This window comes from Crocodylus porosus, unplaced genomic scaffold (genome assembly GCF_001723895.1).
Source record: "Crocodylus porosus isolate Cpor-Errol unplaced genomic scaffold, CroPor_comp1, whole genome shotgun sequence".
Lineage (NCBI taxonomy): Eukaryota > Metazoa > Chordata > Crocodylia > Crocodylidae > Crocodylus > Crocodylus porosus.
The window spans coordinates 74,356,940-74,377,063 of record NW_017728931.1 but is presented as its reverse complement, the minus strand read 5'-3'; the positions used below and the strand labels follow the sequence as shown (position 1 = coordinate 74,377,063).

Below are 20,124 nucleotides of genomic sequence, written 5' to 3'. Positions count from 1 at the left end.
CGGATGGGCAAACAAAAGAACCCTGCCACCTCTACCATTTTATCTCTATGGTGGCTTGGGGACAGTGACTGTACCCGAAGCCCTCCTCATCATGAATGTTGCTGAAAACCCATATCCATGGGCCCGATTCATTAGATCTACAAGCCAGATCCAGCCTGCATGCTGTAGGTTGCTGACACCTGCTACAGGGGAAAGTTCAGGAAATCCCAAAATGAACTATTATAGAACAACATGCTCTGTATGTTTTTCCTCTAATCTTGCCAGTTAGTAGTGAAAGTTTTTGGATCATGTCTAATTACATGTAATTATTACTATAGATAGAAACTGAACAAAGCCCCACAACATCCACCATTTGTTAATTTTGTAATGTAAATAATGTTCTCCTAAAAAGCTGGTGGCCAATTTGATACAGGCACTTAAAGGCGCATGGACTGAGTGTGTGGCAGAGTGGGGAGGGAGCAGGGAGCACAGAGGCAGATGGGACGGGGAGCAGAAAGCAGAGTAGCAGATCTGGGGGGAAAGGGATGGGAGTGACACTGCAGGGTTAATTTGTAGGATGCCTGACAAAAGGGTTGGTCCCCACTGTTCTAAGACATTACCATGCAACCGTAACACTCTGCACTTATGCATTCTTTACAATAGAGGCATGGATTCTGTTTAAAAAAATAATCAAAATAATATGAACAATATAACTGTAATCAAATTCTAAACTTGCAATGCCCTGTTGTTCATTCTTAACTGGAAACTGCTAAATTTTTGATATCCTGGATGGCTTGTATTACAGTTTCCTCGGGATAATTAAATGCTTTTGTTCATAAAGCAGTGTTTGATCTGTCTTTAGATTTACCACCTTTTGAATGTCGCATTCTTCAGAAGGAGAGAATATGCAATAAACCCCAAATTACCTTCTGCCATTTTCCCATGCATTTTTTAATGTCTTTCCAGGACTCAACTAATTTTAATCACCTTTGTCAGGACCCTTTGTTTTTGTGAACCAGGATCTAGGGACTGCCTCATCTCTACTGACCATAAGAATATCATCAGCAAACCACAGTTAACTTGGAGAAAATTATGGAAAGCTTTAAAAAAAACCCAAGTTGGCCTGATTTGCTTGGTAGGAACAGCAGCTGCTTGACTCCTCATCTTCAAACAGGGAATCAGTCCTTACCCGTATGGCTTGCTTATGTTACAAGCAAAGACTTGTTTACATGAGACAGCTGCATCAGCTAAATATACAGTGGGTTTAAACACTGATGAATAGAGTTGATACAAAAAGTAGTGTGAAGTAGTAATATGTCTGTACTATATAGTGCAATGCCACATGAAAGGACGTCTGAGGTCTTTCAGAAAAGGAAGATGAATTAGCTTTTATGAAGAAACTCCACTGCTTCCACTGCCTAAGATAACTTTGTTTCTTGTACCTGTCAGAAATGGTTTAGGTACAGTTGATCCTGCCTTGGGACAGGGGAATGAAGTAAGTGACCTCTCAAGGTCCCTTCCAGCCCAGTTTTCTATGGCACTCCATTGTCTGGGTAGTCAAACCCTTAGTTTAAAACAAACATGCTTTTGCTTTGATTAAATTGATTAGAAATAGATTTAAAGGCAATCAAATTAAGATTGCCTGCACAATGGTTTGGACCAGTTGATTTAAATGCTTGCTAGTTACAACTTGGGTCTTTGCCAGTTCTAGTTTATTTTAATCTGTGACTTCATGATGGTGGAAACTGAAATAATCTTTCATTTGTAAAGTTCATTTTTTAAGAAAACGTTCTGGGTTAAGGCTCTTCATTGGGTAAGTGGGAGGCTGCCCTTTGATCTGTCGGCTTTAGTTTTCTGGGTTTTTGCTCTAAAATTAATTTCCATTACCTCAGCATTTTTTCCTTTTTTTAATCTTGTCTTTCTTGTGGGGATACTCTTGTGACATGCTTTCTCTAGGAGCTATGTTGATTCAGACACACGTTTAGTAATTAATTTGATTAATTTAAACAAAGGATAGAATATTGAGGCATCAGGGTTTGGTTTTTCAGTTATGTGGAGCAGTACCTAGGAGACACGTGGAGCCACATAATTTCCAGGGATAAACATGGGAGACACCTGAAAAAACTGCAGCTAAATACATAATGCCAGAATGAATTGGCAATTTTTGAGGCACCCATAAAATCATGAAGAATGTGTTCTGCAAAGATAGGTGTGATTTATGCTGTATCACTAGTAGCAGGCAGGGACTTAATACTATTAAAAAGCAGTTAGCTGTCTGATCAAATTGAGTTATTCAGCATGTCACAACACAGTCTAAGAGACTTTTTCTGTGTAATTTAATGGTATTTTTAGGATTGAAGGATTTAGGAATACCAAAGGTGGGAGCGTCTGCTCTGTTCTTCCGAGGTTTAACTATTTCATGCAAGAATAGTATTTAAGACCTCTTTATTCTGTAAAGGTATGTAACTTATCATTTAAACAATAACTTGAAACCCCCAGAAGTGCTTCCTTTGCTTCTTTTTCTTCTGCCAGACAAACGTGATTCTCATTCAGAGGCATAACTACTAGGGTCGGTGCCCTGGCTGGCTGAGGACTTAGTTGTTGTAGTGGCAGTGGCTGCTATTCTTGTGCCCACTCTAAGTGGGTGCCTGGGGCAGCGTCCCAGTTACCCACCTCTGGTTACACTAGTGTTCTCATTGGATAGGACTGTGATTCTGCATCTGTCAGGATACAATGCTTATATTGGTCTGTACTGGAAGAAGCACTTCCTGAAATTTTTTGATACACTAAGCAGACTAATTTGATGAAAGCTGCTTTAGAAGACTGAATAGGACTTGTCGACTGATAACAAGGGTGGAGTGCAGGACTGGAAAAAATTCAGAGACCACAATCAGCATCTGGTCTCTCATGGTACACATACATATAGAGAGTGCATTTGTTCCAAGAAGCTTGTTATCTAAATAAAAAAGGCACTAGTAGGAAAAGAAAATATTATAGATGAAGAATCAGGGCCAGGTGAACTCTAGAATTTCTGGTAAGGGACAACAGAGGAGAGGATATATACAGCCTAGTCCATAAATTTAGTAACAGAAGGATTTACTTCAAGCTCAAAACATCTAATTTCTTCAGTACAGAAGTTGACACATCTGGGATAGTGCCTACTGGATCCTATGCAGACTTTGCAAGTCCAAGTTTTCAGTCTGACTTTTTCAAATACTGGTGTGCTCTTTATTAAAAAAAAAAAATGATGCATAGCTGAGGCATTAAGTCAAATATACATAAGATAGGACTGAAGCAAATTAGTACACATAATGGCTTGCTAGTGCTTTATGTTGGCTGTTCTAAGCTTGCAGTAAATCCTTTCTTGACGTATCACCTTGACCTTGGTTGTAATAAAGGGGCTGTGCTCTTGCATGAATGAGCTCTTCCTGAACAATTTGCTCAGTGCATTTTTTTTAGTTTTGTTTTTTCATTTGGTATCTAACTATATTATTATTATTTGGTATCCAACTAATATTCGAGTGCCTTTTCTTTTTTTTCCAGAGAATGTTCTCTCTCAACTTCCAGACTAGTTTATCAAACTAGGGATGCTCTTTTTTTCCAGTCAAAATTTGGGGGCTATTTTGGATTTTTTTTCCCCTTGGAAATGCGTAAAGCATACATTTTCTCCCTATCAAAGGGTTTTATTGCAGTATCTGATTATTGGTTTTAAAATTTTTGGTCTGAAAAGGGATGGCATGTAATTTTTTAAAATTCTTTTTCTTTTTGTTTGAATTTTGCATCCACGCCAACTCAGAATTCAAAGCAAATCTGACATTTATAACACCAAGTAACTGAAACCACAAAAAGCGCCCTCTCTAGTGTTCATAACCTCACCACCCCCCTCCTTTTGGTCCTTCCCTCTGCCATACTCCTACCCAGACCTCATGAAAATAAAGCTCAAGAGGTTCCTGGGAAACTAAGCTCCTTAGGTATGCAGCAACCCTTTTCTCTTCTCCCTGTGTGTACTTGTACTAGGATTTGGCCTTGTGCCTCTCCTCTTTGGGAATACCATGATTCACCCACTGACCAGGTCTTAGTGCTACCTGTGTCATGTTTACTTAGCAGGCCTGTAAGTGGATCCAAATTTTTGAAAAGGGGGTGTGGGAGCAGTGCTGCAGTTTTGGCTGCTGCCCTGCTCCTATCCTCCCCTCCCTTTGACCTGGGAAGACAAGTCATACTATGGGAGCAGCAGGCAAGAACTTGCTGTTTAAAGTGCCCAAATCTGGTAAGAATTCCCCTTTGCACTCTTGGTACCCACTCCCTTCTCCTCTCTGTTTAATAGCACCTCCCCTCCCCTCCCCTCCCATTCTCCTTTCACCCTGTCTAGTTATACCACTGGGCACAGTAAAGGGAGACCCATCCACTGCCACTGCTGTACCACCTCTCCTACCTTGCTGCAACCAGGGCCGTGGGGTGATGCTGCCTAGGGAACTGGACTTGGCCAGGGACAGCAGTGGCAGCTAGTGGCTCCCCCTCTGTGTGCCTGTTCTTGGTCTGGTGAGAAACATCTGGGAGGACTGACTCCCCAACAAGCATCGTCTCACAGCTCTAGCTTCGCGTGGGGAAGGGACTGTGGGTAGTGGCTGCAGGTTTCCCTTTTCTGTGTCCAGAGGTGCATGTAGAGACAGATGGCGGGGAAATGGGAGGAGAGTTGCTGCTGAGCACAGAGGGAGTAGGGTGTGTGTGGGGGTGGATTCTTACCTGATTCAGGGGCTTAAAGTCCCTGGCTACTGCTTCCATGAGGTGGTCCAGAGTTGGCAATGGGAATGGGAATGGGGCTACAGGGAACCCAAGCCTGTGGAATCGGGGGTGCAATCGTGTCAGCCTCCCAGGTCTGTATATGACCAGGCCTGAGTGGATTGGTATGAATGATCCCTTGACTGCATGGGCTGGGTGAAATGGTAAATGAAGTTTTCTTTAACCACGGTACTGTTTAATGTTACATACAAAACATAATCTTGGGAGGGGAAGGGGAGGTATTTTAACACTACGAAAGGTTTGTGCACACAGTATCTCATGTCTAAACCAGACTTGGCCTATACTATCTCCTGTCTCTCAAACTTAAAGTCTGGATTCATCTTAGCTTAAAACCCCTGTCTCCTGTTTTAGGAAACATATACCTTTGACTCCAGCTAGCTTTTTTGGTTTCTTCTGTCTCTTGCATGAGTTACATGAGTAAGGACAGCTCTGTAAGGGAGTTAGGCATTTCATGATGAACAATTCTTTTGTGTCAGGTGTTGTGGACAAGCTATTATCAGGGCTGTTATCAGGAGTCAGCATCATTCTTTCTGTATACTTGCATTGTCCTTCACTCCCCTCCTGCCTGCAGATTAAACATCTTGCGTAATACAATAATTTAGTCAAAACATTAATATATTTTTACAGGCAGCCCCTTTCAGTTCCTTCAAACTATTACAAACATACAGTATAATATGAATGATCATCTTCAGTAGTAATCCCAGCCATGTCCTTTCCAGGTTCTCCGATCTTTTACCCTCCCATTCTGTAACCCAATTAGATTGACTGTAAACGCCCTTATCTTTTTTTGTCTGTAAAGAAAAATGGGCTTCTGTTGTATCTGCAATACCATAACATCAGGCCACAGCCCCATACCTAGGTTCTTGGCCTGGCCAGCAAAGCTGTTCACCTCAGCCTGCCACCCTATAGCTGGTTACCTTGACTAGACCAGGCTTTAGTAAGACTTAGCGCTCTGCCCAATCACTTGCACTGAAGTAGCTGGTTAGGGTCACCTGACCCTCTACTTTCCCCATATACTTCCTGTCCTGAATCATGGGTGTATCTAGGCAACAGGGCTCAATTTCATCCCAGACTGCTTTGCTCTGTCATGTGCTTTCTGATGCCACTGTCTCATGGATGCTTGAACCAGCTTTCTCTCTAACTCTGCTTTTTCCTTGATTGCCCAGCTTCTTGACCAGGCTTGCTTTCTGATATTTTGGCTGTCTGCCTGATCTCCTGGCTTCCCAACTTGGCTTGTTCCTAGACACTGCTCTTGTACTGACCTTCTGGCTTCCTTACCTGGCTTGTCTTTGGATTCTGTTTGCTCCTCCTGACCTTGGTCAGCACCTTGATCCCAGAGTGGCCCCAGCCCTGGCTATCCAAGATCCAGCATGATGCACAAGTAGTGGTAACAAGTATAGAGGTAAAACAGTTGCGTATACACAACTGAGTTTCATTCCATTAGAATGGTTTCTAAATCACTGTCAACTTTGTTTATGTAAAGAAACAAATTGTTCAGAGCAGCATAGCCATTTCTGAGGAGAGACAATGTACAGTAAAAACTTAGGGACAAGCATAAAGTCTGTCAGAAAACATTGAAATGACAGGTGAAAATTAGGTAGGGAATTGAGCTAGCGACACTAGTTGGAATTTGTCCAGGCAATACCACTTTGCAATATTTTGCAAGATCAGAGGCAGGGGTGACGCATATGGGTTGCATGTGGGTGCGTGTGCTCCCCCTGAGTGTGATGGTGCACCTTCTACAAAAAGCTGACAGTGTCAGCGGCACCTGTGGGCGGTCACTGCTCATCAGCCTGCCACTGATACCTCAGGTGATGTTTGTGGGCAGTCCATGATCCCCGCTGGATGCTGCTGGTGCTGCCTGTGGGTGGTTGCTGACCCCTGGTTGGCATTTGCAACCCCCTCTCCCTGTCACCCGTGGCATCTGCAGGAGCTCCATGCTTACTGCCACCACACTCCCGCCACCGCCGTGCCCCCACAGCTGCCAGGGGCACGCATCATTCATGATCAGAGAATAATACCTCTGCTCTTGCAAAAGATGCTATGAGATGCTTAAGAAGTAGCCATTTTGCACATCGTTCAAAAGACTGCATCCCAAGCAACACTATGCTTGCAAAGTTGATAACCAAAGTTCATTTAAAGCCGGGATGTCCAACCTTTTTGAATGTGGGGCAGGATCGCAAACTTTTTATCACCTAGTGGGCCGACGAGCCATATTCAAAGACCGTGCAGGAAGTGGTATCATATCGGGGAGTGATGTTACGTGACCTTTGACACCAATGAAGTTGCAGGGGTTGACACGGTGCTGGTTGACATGGCATGCATGTCTGGGTTGACATGGTGCTGCAGGAGCTGCTTGGCTACAACTGAGTTGACCTGGTGCTAGAGAAGCCAAGGGCCAGGCCGGGGTTGACCTGGGGCCCGCCCAGCCTGCTGGTGCCATGCCTGGGTTCATATGGTGCTGCAAGACCTGCCTAGGCAGAACCAGGTTGGCACCAGCTGTGAAAAGCAGTATGCAGCTGAAGCTAGCTTCCCATGTGCTGCTGGGGATGGGAAGAGGCCGGCCAGGTCAGCACTGGCCAGCAGGAGTGGCCGCGGAGCCGTGTGCCACTTGGGATTGACTGGTGCAGGCTTGTCCCCGTCCCAAGTGGCACATGGCTCTGCCGCCGCTTCCGCTGGCCAGTGCAGACCTGGCCAGGCTCCTCCTGTCCCCAACAGCACATGAGAAGTGGTCCCCTCAGGGCCTCGTCCGTGGGTGGCTGGGCCCGGAAAGCCACAGCGCCCAGGGGGAGACTGGCTGGGGGAGCAGGCACTGCCTTGCTGTGGAGCAGGGCAGGGCAGGGCAGCAGGGATGTCTTGAAGTGGAGGCAGGTGTGGGCTAGCAGTGGCAGCGGCCGCTGCTTGGCCTCCTGCGCAGCGCTGCTCCGGCAGCGCAGGGCACGGGCACAGGATTGGCATGGGCACGGGCTTGGGCTTGGGCTTGTGTTGGAGCGGGGAGGCAGAGGCAGGAGCATGGATGCTCGTATCCTCCCTGCCAGCAACCGGTATCCTCCAGTAGACCGCCTCTGGCCTGGATGACTCCTGCCCAGCCCGGCTCTAGCAACTGCACACCACATAGCCCCGGCCTGGCCCGGCCCCGAGGCACCTCTAGCTCCATGTGGGAACTCCTCTGTCCACCACACATGCAGGCAGGGCACAGGCCATGCTGCAGCTCCCCCGGCTGCATGCCGGGGGCAAGGGGAAGAGCCAGAGGGGAAATTGCAGGTGCTGTCCCCAGCTCATCCAGTCAGGCACAGCTGGGGCAGCCCTCGGGGCAGCGGCAGTGGGACCTGGCTCAGGTGATGAGCCCGGCCTCGTGTGGCTAAGCTGCTCCTCTCCCCTCATTGCCAGCTGGGGCCCACGGGCCGGCCCTGCCCGCTTCGCCTCACCTCACCTCACCTCACTGCCGCCGCTGTGGAGTGTGGAGCAGGTGCCAGGACTCCTCGCCTGTCCCGAGTGAGGGACCTCAGGCCAGATAAAATGGCTTGGTGGGCCGCATGTCAGACAAGCCTGATTTAAAGGCTGGTGCTCGATCATGTGCTTCAGCAAAATTATTGTGCATACAATAGATCTGTCTTGCTGTCTATAAGATATGTGTAGGAAAAGTGGTAATAACGAGATGGAATTAAACACATGGTCGATATTGACTCTCTCAGGAATATATCTGAGATGTATTTCCTCATTCCTTTTTTCTCTCATCATAGGGGGCATGGAATATGCTCCCATATCTGCCTGAGGAGCCTGGTCTGGTCCAGCTCTTGAATGGGTGTTGGATGTGGGATAGGTGTCGGCTGGGTCAGGGCAGGGGTAGAGTGCTGCTGTGCACACGTGTGCATGGTGCCCCATGACCATGGTGCTCTGGGTGGTTGCGTACTTTGCCCATCCTTAAAGCCAGCTGATGATTCCCTAGATCATGGGGCATTCTCTTCGGGGGGGGGAGGGGAGCAATGGCCCCCTTGACCAATCAGTAGCAAGGGGAAAGGCCACCACTAAAAGGCCATCTCCCTCCCTCCCTCCCTCCTTGGCTGGCTCAGAACCCTGCTTCTCCTGGCTGTAGACACAGCCTATAGAATTGCCAGGACAAATGATGCCTCTGTGCAAAATAAAATAGTAAATATTAAATTGGGTGCCATCATAAAACAGGACTTGCTAGCCAAGTGTGTTAATTACAGTTTTTCGTGTTGAAAAGATTGAAGACCTTTGAATAAAGTCTTGAATGGAATATGTAAGAACTGCTGTATTGTGCTTTGCATGTTAAAAATGAGACCAGACTAAACAGAATTATCTGTATTCTGTCCAGCTTTGGCATGAAAACACTATACAGTTTAATTGAACAGTTCAATAGCCTAATCTTCTGGAATTTTTCTAGTGAGGGGGTTGGTGTAATGGATGTGTCTGACCAACAAATAAACTGTATTTCTAACCAATTGGTTTTCACTTATTGGAGCTGTAAAATTATTTGATGTCTACAAAAAGCTTTACAACTCCAGATGTCGATCGCTTGCACATCATTTTGTGTGTGTAGTCTCATCTTTTGGAGTTTATGGACTGAATGCTACTGAAGATTATACAGTATTACTGAAATTTCTTTGCCTTCTGATATAAAGGGACCTCTTTAGTTCTTAGTTTCTAGTAATGGATGTGCAGTAAGTGACAGGAATAATATTGAATACTTTTAAAATTTTCTATATACTTTTCAAACAAAAGGGTTGTTCTAAAGCTAAATGAAGTCAAATACCTTATTTATTGAATGCACTTGGCTTTGGATCATTACTCAAATCTGCAATATCAAATTGAATAATTCATTTTCTTAGACGATGTGTGTCAGGCTAGATCTGTATTTGGCAAAATAAGGCTGCTTATTGGATCAATGGTTAGAAATTTAGATTATACAGTAGCCTTAATTATACAATACAACATACTACTATTTCACAAACAATTGCCAATAGAGATGTACATTTCTACCAAATGACCCTGTAGCAGGTCACTAAGGTGCCTGCCACTGATAACAGGGATATGGGCTCAGCTGCCACTCCCCAGGGCAGCACAGGTGTGGGTTGCCAAGGCAACCAGTCTGGTCAGCTGACCAGAAGGGGGCAGGGCCTGGCCTATATAAACAGCGAGGCTGAGGCCAGAGTCAGTTCCCCTCTGGCAGCCTAAAGGGTAGGAGTCCTGCTGGAGCAAGCAGGATGGGCGTAGTAAGGAAGCCGGATGGCTTGAGCAGTGTTGGCATGGTCTGGGGTGAAGAGGACCCTGACAGGGATAAGCCGACCTGGCTATCCTCCGTCTCATAAGATTTGTGTTACGGCCAAGGGGCTTTGTGTTTTTGGTTTTGGTTGTGATATAAGACTGGAGGACCAGGCGAGGCTGTAGGGGTGGAGGAGGCCTCAGGGGAGCTCCCCAGCAATGTGGGGGCATTCCTGGTGCTGGAGAGGGTGCTGCGTTTTGGGGTGTCTCAACCCCGGCCCCAGTGTGGGCGATTAGCAGGAGGAGCCCCAGTGGGACGTAGGACCCAGGAAAGGGGTCTGGGGCCAGGTAAGGCTGAGGCCGCCTGAGCCCCAATTGGGAGGAGCCCCAGTGGGGCGTAGGACCCAGGAAAGGGGTCTGGGGCCAGGTAAGGCTGAGGCTGCCTGAGCCCTGTTGTGAGGAGCCCAGTGGGTGTAAGACCCCAGGAAGGGGGTCGGGGGGCCAGGTAAGGCCAAGGCTGCCTGACTCCCAATTTTTCCAGGGAGTGCGAGCAAGGCTCCAGTGAGGGCGGGGAGTGCGAGGCACAGGCCCTGGTTCCAGTTGGGGGGGCGAGAGCGCACGGAGAAGCCCCGGGGGGGCGAGAGCACATGGGAGACAGGCCCTGGTGCAGTGAGGGCCGCGAGAGGGCACCCGTGAGGGCAACGGTACAGGGGCAAGGTCCCGGTGCGGGCTACGAGAGCCGTGGGAGACAGGCCCTGGTGCAGCGAGGGCTGCAAGGAAAGCAAGGGGGCGCCCGTGAGGGCGCAGGTGGGCAATTGGGCGGAGCCCCAGTACAGTAAGGCCCGTGCCAAGGAGGGCAGGAAGGCAGCCTCCCATTAAAGATATTACCAGCAAGACGTGGCGGACAAGATAAAGAGGGTGCGTTCGAGACCTGATTTGGCACAGTAGAAAGGGGCGCTAGGGGCGGTCACGGCTCCCCTAGAGGTCGTCCTGCCACAGACCCTGAAAAAATGAATTGTCAGTTGGTGCTGTTTTGTTCACAGTAACATTACAAAGTACGAACTACTTCAAATTCCAGTGGTTCTGGGGAAAACAACTTCATGTCTCACTGGAGGCTCCTCAGGATTTGCATGATAACTTGGATTACCCTGTTTTGGTATCTTTATCTACTGCTTTAATAGGCTCTTGAAATATGAATGTGAGTTTATTCCATGTACTTTAGGGCATTGTGACTTATGGCAACTTACAAATAGAAATAGCCCTGCAGAATATATATACCTGTTGAACTGTATTAATGAAGTTGAGCACAGGAGAGTGTTATGCTTCTTCTAGTAGAGGAAATATTATTTCTCAAATTTTCAATGGAAACTTTGGGGGCAGGGGAAACCTGTATGAAAATCTCCAGTATCACTTAGTATCAATCTGTTAAATTCACTATGTCCTGCCTGTAAATACTGGATAAAAATGAAAATCAGAAAGAGGAATAAACACGCAGGAAAATGGCATGACTCCAGTAAGAATGGGTGGCAATGTGAATTCCTCTATTCCAGAATGGGCAAATGGCGGCCTCCTGTCAAATAAAAACAACTTTCTATTGCATATACAGAACCATAATTCAAATCCTGAATGCTTAATATTCAGTTCTGAAACTCAGAGTTATATACTTGGCTCAAAAAGACCTGGTTTTCAGAGGTATTGAGAAAATAAAGTTGCCAGGGAAATTAATGGCAGTGTGAAACCACTTAGGTTCTTAGGTATGAATTTTGGAGTCCAACTCCAAGCACTCAAGGCTTGTGACTTTTGGCCTAAGTATGAATAATGAATTGTTGTTGAATATCCCTGTGCCATGGACCTGATTCATAGTCCATTAAAATCAGTGGAAGTCTTTCCAGTGATTTAAGTGGGTTTTGGTCCAGGTTCTGTATGAGAGAATATAACCTTTTCACAATCATCTTATTGGAAATAAATTGCATATTCTACCTCACACTGTTTCATACCTTCTAACTACATATATTTTTCATTTCAGTTTGAAATAGTTGTATGTCATACTGTGAATGTTATGCATTTAAAATGAAGCTGCATTCAAATTAATTTTTATGTGAGCTTCATCCTATCAATTTAATTCAGTGCAAATGCAATTGACTTTTAATTGCACTAAAGGCATCGGTAGTCTCTTTTTTTTTTTTTTTTTTATTGTTGACCCAGGTTGATTATATATCTGAGCATTTTCAGTTTTTGTTATTAATGGAACTGCAACTTATTGGCGAGCAGATTTCACTTGTATTGATTATTTTTTCCAACTGCAAAAGTATACAAATAATGTGTATGTATGTTCTGTATTGACTTGGGATTTAGTAATTTGACTGAGCTTTCTCTGTCTCACTTAGAGGTGGCATATGGGTTGTCACATGTGATGGGCATGTAGCCCATAGCATGCAAGTATTATAGGCTAGTATGATTAGAGGATGTGAGAGTGTCCTAGGTGACCTTCATACTGAATAGTTTTTGTTTTCCTCTTGTTCTTTGCCTAGAAGTTGCACATGTGCTTAATATGAATGCTTCTGTATACTGCAGTGATAGAGAAGTTGGTAGTGCTAACTATCTGAGGGTGCTAAATCTACAGTGAAGTTCATCTACAAAGCGGTGGTAGCAATGCTTTTCAGAAATAAAAACACTACAGAAGAGATAATTAGCTACCAAGGGTGACAGTAAATTGCAAATTAACCTTACTACTTGTCTTTTTCTCAACAGGTTCACAGACAGGATGTAACTTTATTTAAAATGGAAGCTTCTGAAGAAAGATACAGATAGCGGTTGGAGCCAAAGTAGTGGATGAATATTTCTCCTTTGAAGTGTCAGCTTTTAAAAACACTATGCTGATTCGGAAAGTCCCTGGAGTGAATTGCAAAGTTTATTTTCTCTGCACAATCAATAGTTTTTTATTCGTTCCTCTGAGTCAATGAAGTTGAAAGAAGGTATGTGATGGGAAAAGCAGCATGCCAGTGTGTTTGTAGCCCCAGCATTTTGGATTAGTTTGCCGTCCTGCAGAACCGTTTCCATTTTGAAGGGCAAGGAGTGAATGTGATGGATTTATCTTCAGAAATGAGTAGACATGGAAGGAATCCAGTAAGTCACAAGCTTGAAGATCAGAAAAAGGTAAGATTACTTTGGATGATAATTACATTATCTTTGAACTGCTCATGTGCTCTTAAGGTGATTTTTAGTAAGCTGGTAACTAATATGCCTTACAAGTTCATTACTTTGGCATCTTACTTATAGAGTATTACTGTAAAGCATACTGTTAAGAAACCAAATTTCACTATTGCCTTGTAATTTTGCTTCCAAAGCTGCCTAAATTTTGTCTAGCAAACTGGTTGGCAGAACTTTTACTCTGCTGTCCATGCTGACTTCATGCCAAAAACCTGCTGATCTGGAATATGTTTAACTTTGTCTTGACCTTGTTTGAGCTCATCATCCCATATAGTCAGCATGCAAATATGCACCTTTTATCACATCCCAGCAGCGATTCTGAGCAACTCTCTTACCAGATAATTTTGCATTATCATCATTAACTTAATCCATGTCTCTGGACTATTTGATGTGGCTTAATCAAATAAAGTGATCCCTACTTAGTATAGAGTTCTCCTTTGCTTAATACAAGTTTTCCACCCTGACAGCTTAGTCCTCGGAGGATCATTAGGTTGCTTTTGGAGGCACGCCTACTAAATCCAACTATGTCACTGCCTTAGCATAAAATCTGAATGCGTTTGAGAGTTCATTGCACGAGCTTGAGTTTAATGTTCTTCAGGCTTCTTTCATTATGTCATACTATGCTGCTACATTCTTGGGTTTTTCTTGAAAAATCAGTTAAATGTTAAACTGCATTATGGTTTTTTGGCAAGGAACCAGGACGTGTCCACCAAATTCACTTTCAGCTGTGACCTAGGAGAAGATGTAAATCAGAAGACTAACTAGTGCAGGGCTGTCCAACTGGTGGCCTACTGGCCTCATGCAGCCCACAAGGGGTTAAATTGTAACCTTCAGATTCCTACTAAATCATAGTTCCCATTATTGCTTTAGCTGAGACAGCAGCCAGGGGTTTCAAGCTCTCCTTTCTCCTTCAGCTGCTGCTTTTATGCCCCTGTTCTAGGGGACAAGTCAGTGCTATGTGGCACAAGGAGCAGAAGGTGAGCCAGGGCCATGTTGGTGCATAGTACTGAGGGGCTCCTATACACGTGCAGGGAGGCTGCCCCCATCGGAGGAGACTCAGTCAAGTCTCCTAGAGTGTGATTTAATTACTGTGCTCCAGCAGACTCCAGCATAATGTGTATCAGTGTCCCCTCACTGAAAAATGTTGGTGGGGCACTTTGAACTAAAGCTCATGTGCGAGCAATGCCTGCTAGCTTTCATGGGTTCCTGGACTTGTGCATCTGTTCAGCAAAAAGCCTTAATTTCTGTTATGCAAGAACAAAGCAGGAGACATTACAGAGAGAAACTTGAATACAAGTATTTAGTTTTTTTTGGTTTGCTGAACTGTGTGGAGGAATGCAACCATCCTCCCAAAACAGCATAATATAAAAAAGGAGAATCTTGTCTGTCCTTCTGCACCTCCCCAAGAATGAAGAAAATTGTGAAATGCTTGGGCTCTGTGTTTTGGTATCAAAGAAACTTGTTCCCTATTCTGAGTTGTTTGACCAAGATGCAACATTTTCATTCTTCCATAGATATTTATTCACCTAAGTAGTTCATAATGGGCTCCTGCTGTACCATGTACTTTTCTGACTGTGTGAACCTGCCCATTGGTTCAGTGGTGTGGCTTCAAAATACAGCTGACTCCAGATGTGCCTGTATGTGCATGTCACACCTGACTTCCAAGTTGCTTTTTAAGATTCCAGTTCATGGCTGGCATGTTTATGTACTGATATGTTTATCTTTACTGTTGTCAGTGAGAGTTACTAAAACTGCAATTTCAACAGATGTAGAAGCCATGGGCTATTTAATTTATTTTGACCTCACGTTGAAAATCCACATCAGTAGATTTTACAGACAGCCTTAAATACGGTTGTGGCAAATCCAGTCAGAAGCAAATACTTGGCTTTAGTCTTTGCTGTGTTTGTGTACGTTGAACTAAGCAGTAAGTCACAGCTGACACTCCTCTAAAAGTGCAGAAAATTTCTGGAAATATACCAGGATAACACGTGTGATAAAAGTATGTCAGGCTATTGCTATTGAGGAAATTTAATCAGCCTGTGAGTTCTTTTTTTATGTAATGGAAAGCACTCAAAGGTATGATTTGACATAATTGACTTTGAGCTTGAAATTTCTTCCAAATCATAATTCCTATTAATTTAAAATGCAAAAGAAAAGATGAGTGTTATTTAGTATTAATCAAAACAGTTACATGTGTGGCTTTGCAAGTCTGTATTTTGGAAGAGGTACACTTGAGTTGGATATTTTGTAGACCAATCCTTCCCTTTTCTAGAACGAAATATCATTGCCGTTTGGTTTATGGAGAAGATCCAGGCCCATAGGCAAATTGACAGCACAGAATTCCTAGGAAGATGAAGATGGTTTCAAAGATGGCCTTTTGTACTAGAGATCAAATTCTTTCCTGGAACGAGCTTGTGGATACTTTGTCCAATGCTAGAAGAATTAATTGTTGACTGCAAAGCACTCTTCCCTATAGTTTTTAAAATTGCTATATCTTGTATGCTGTGTGATTCTGAAGAATTAATAAATTACCAACAGTGAAATGCATATTTGCTAATAGGAATCTTTAATCCTTCAGCAATGAAGTATTACTACCTGTTTTGTTAACAAATTAGGCCAGTACTGTTTTAAGAGGGTTTTAATGTTAGTTAACTGAGATTTTTTGCAAAGCCTAGTTTTGTAATATGTAAACATTGTGAAGTGCAGACACACTGCCTCGCATTTGGAGCACACGTGGAAATAGATGTGACTAAGTGATTGGTCTGCTTTTATAGCAGAAAACTGTCTGGGTGTCTTACTTTCAGTTTACAGATGTTACATGGTTGCCTTGCTGGATTTGGACACCTAACTTACGTTTCCATAAATAAATGGAAAGCCCAGTGTTCGGTAAAGATTGAGCTGTAGCATCACTATTCATTCTGCCACCTATGGAAGCACTGTATTTCTGATGGCCAGTTTTTGGGTGGGATTCTAAAGAGGTAACTGTAAAACCTCCTACAAAGTGGTAACTGTAAAACATCATTTTTGTAGTTTGGGCATGTAACATTTTATGGAATTTTATATAATTTGTATTGTATATCAGTTTCCATTTAAACTTAGCAGTTATCACATGGTGCAACGTATTGTACAACTATGTATGCAACTAACATTTGGCGAGGTGTGGGGAGAGAATTGACAGTGTCCTGTCCATATTAAGTTCTTGAATAGCTTTCATTATTTTATTTGATACTGTGTGTTTGTTACTCTCCAGCAGTGTACAGATTTGTTTCCCATTTATATGCAATATGAATTTTAATACTGTGCATACTTGTCCCATGACTGAACAGCTGTACAGCTCGAGTGATTAGGCAGTCCCACAACAAAGTGCTAATTCTGATTCTTTCTTTCAGTATTCCACTATACCTGCTGAACTGGCAAGTACCACAGACTGGTTATGATACTCAAGCATTCACCCCTCCTCCCATGTACTCACTCAGCCCTGCTGTATTCTTGCAGAGATTTCGAGGGTCAGGGTCTGAGCAGGAGTTTTTTGGTAGTTACTGCTTTTGTCCATGAGGAAGACAGTGCTGCTGGGTGCCAGTATTCAGAGCAGGGAGACCTGTCTCTAGAGCTCTCACTGCTCCTTTTTATTTTCATTGTAGAGGATGAAAGAAAGAAATAGCTTAATTTCAGGAGAAGTGGAACAGGAGTACGGAGACCAATTAATAGGTTATAAAAACACAAGGAACCATTCTGATACTTTAGTCTGCCCTCCTGTATAACACATAAGACTCCCCTGCAGCAACCCTTATTTCAGTAGGGGCCAGTCTTTTTGGAATGCATGCCACAAATTAGCCCCAGACCCTCCATGAATGCCACTTTGATTCCCTTCCCCTGCCTATCTGCTGCTCATGTCTGCGCTGTATCCCAATCTGCTGTTTTGCTTCCTATCCTGCCTGCTGCTGTGCTGCCTGTCCTATCCTGGACCTACTGCATCTCACACACAGGCTGCCTATGGCACTTGTGGCTGACCATCCCTTCCTTATTTGATCTGGTGGCGGAGGGGGCAGAGGCATCAGAAGAATAGAGTTAGAGGCTAGGGACAGACATTCAGAAAGCCTGAGCCTGAATTGATTCAATCTTTGCAGGTTAGTCTAACTGTACAGATATCCCAGAAATGCAGGCACATGCCTGAAGTGGCTCAGGCTAGAAGCGAGGGGGTGTTAGAGCAGCCCTTCCTTCCCTTCTGTAGTGCTGAGCTGAAGGTGAGGGGTGTGGCCAGGCCCCAGCAGGATGCTCTGATTAGCGAGGGGTTCCACCCCATCCTTGATAAAACATTTATAAACTGTTATCAGCATTTATCACCCCATCAGAATGCAGCAGTCTTTCTCATTAGTTCAAGCTCCTCTTAAACAACTTGTTCTAAAAAAGGAAGGAAGGGACATTAGCAGCTGACCTGTTGATTAGCTCCAAAAATCATAAGCAGACATAGTCCTCTCTCCCACAGCATGGACTGTAGCCAGCTTGTGGTATGCTAGTTGAAGCTAAGCTGTGTCTGTGCAAGGCAGAGAGGATGGGAGGATGGATCCCTGCTTAGCAGGGAGTGGGGAGGGGCAGGGAGCAGGGGGAAGCCAGGCAGATTCCTGCAGTCTCTGCTGTACCTGCAGCCAGGGAGCAGAGGGGAGGGGCCATCTCTGCTGTGGAGCAGAGAGTCCCACCCAGCCCACAGTAGGCTGGGAAGCTGGGGGAGTCTGGTTTAAGTTAAACCAGGAATGGGTCTGGGACAGACATTGCATAAATGGATTTGACCCAAATCAGTTAAGTCTGATAAACCTGGTTGAATGTAGTATCTCAAACCTTTTTTCAGCCATTTTCAAACTGGTTTATACGCACTGAATATCTGTTCTGTAAAAGGTTTAAACCAGTTTCTGATCACTTAAACCAGTTTGTGTAATGTCTGTCCCTATCCAGAGGGGCTGTTCCAGGCAGCCATCCCTGGCTGCCTCCGGATTTTCTGTCCGTTCCACTGCCTTCAAGAAATGCCCCTGAAATCCCTTACCTCAGATGGTCTGTGGTTTCCCACTAGCTTCTCCAACATCAGTTATTTTCCCCTGTACCAATGCGAAGTACAGGGGCATGCCGTTTCTTGTTCACATATCCTTCCCTCAGCTCCAGGGCACCTTGAAGGAGAAATCATTTCCCACTTCTTACTGGTGAGAAATGCCACACATGCAGCTACGTACCTACAAAGCTTTCAGATTTTCCCTCTTCATCTATTTATTGCTTCCACAGCATACAGTAATTGCCTCACTTTTTAATGTTTTATTTAATCATAGTGCTCAATAACACCGATATCTTACTACCTAAGGGTATTAAATTTACATCTGGTTTACTAAAATGTGATTTGCATCTTTGTGCTTCTAATGTAGGGCAAACAGCACAGGGAGTGCTAAGGTACCAGCTTGAATAACTGGCTCCTATAATGCTGTTTGCCAGATTGATTGTTGTTTAACATAGACAAAGACTGTTTCAACTATCTTTTATTATTTACTACGGCTCTTTCTTTTCCCCTGTCTACTGAAAATCTGTAATCTGCTTTTCATATGCATGGTTTACAGTCAACAGGCACACACACTCATACATATATTTAACTTGCTTGTAAAAGCACCTCAGTATCCATCAATTAACACAGTTTTTTTTTTTCTTTTTCTTTTTTTCCCAAGAAGCCTTGTTGAAAGCATTCCTTTGATAGACTACCCAGGTTACTTGGTATCTTCAAAAACACCTGAGGCAGACAAAGGACTGCTTTTGAATGATTGCTGCAGCTGGGGTCTTGTTGAAGTCAGGAGACTGTATGCATAAGGTGCATGTGCATGTGTGGGTATTCGGTAATACTCTGGCAAATAATATGAGTTGCAGTACTTTCAAGCATCACTTAAGTACTTGACCTTGTGCAAAGCTGTAAAAATGCTTTCAGAAGGATGGAAAGTATATAAAATGCATCCAAGTAACAGCACTGCTTCATCAAACAACAGAGATGTGGCACATCTGCTTTTTTGTCAACGTAATGATTAACTGCTTTCTATTATCTTTGTGATTAACTGCTTTCTGTTGTTTCAAAATACTTAAAGATGCGTGAGAGAGAGAGAAAGCTGAGAGTGAGAAAAAGGGTTCCCCCCTTCTGGTATCTACATTGAGAGAAAAATTGACACATTTTCTTCCTCTATTCATGCCTGTATGTAGGGAGAAATATATTATCACTGAGGTCTTGCCCTAGGTTATAGAGATCTTTTTGTCTGTATTTAAAATGTTTCATTTTAGTGGAGCACTACAACAATTTCTTTTGCTATATTTACTGGGAAGTGATGTCATTACCTCATTGGTAGGGACCTACCGAATTCATGGCAGAAGTAGAGTGCACAACTGCTCCTTTAACCTTTCATGTTCCCCTGTATGCACCTTGTCCCTTGCCCTCCCCACCCCACTGCTGATTAGCAGAGGATCCCACCACTTCTAATCAGCAGGGAAGCTAAAACTTCCATTTTAAACGTAGTGTTGTTTTTGCCTCCCTGCCAGTCAGCAGCAAACATCAGGGCTGTCCAGAGCCCATCAGCCAATCAGTGGCGAGAGGCAAAAATGGTACCATATTTAAAACCACACTTTTTGCCTCCCTGCTGATTGTGAGTGAGCCACAAGTGGGACTCCTCTACCAATTGCAGCTAGGCAGGGCCTTAAATGCCTATATACCAGCGCTTGTTGTATGCGGAACAAACAGGAGGAACTCGCCCTTAGACTAGCCAGTTCAAACCCAGACATAATATGGCTTCCAGAAACATGGTGGGATTCATCCCATGACTAGGCAGTTAGCATTAGAGGCTATAGGCTTTACAGGCGGGATAGAGAAGGAAGGAAAGGTGGGGGTGTGGCGCT

At 44.2% G+C, this 20,124-nt stretch overlaps 1 protein-coding gene across 1 annotated transcript in view; it reads left to right on the top strand.

Moving 5' to 3' along the window:
* Window positions 1-20,124, top strand: part of NAV3 (neuron navigator 3) — a 787,742-nt gene that overhangs the window by 134,010 nt on the left and 633,608 nt on the right. Inside the window, exon 2 of the mRNA XM_019543171.1 lies at window positions 12,757-13,161. Within this exon, the coding sequence (XP_019398716.1) occupies window positions 13,090-13,161 (72 nt within the window). The 5' untranslated portion in view covers window positions 12,757-13,089. The remainder of the gene's footprint in view (window positions 1-12,756; window positions 13,162-20,124) is intronic.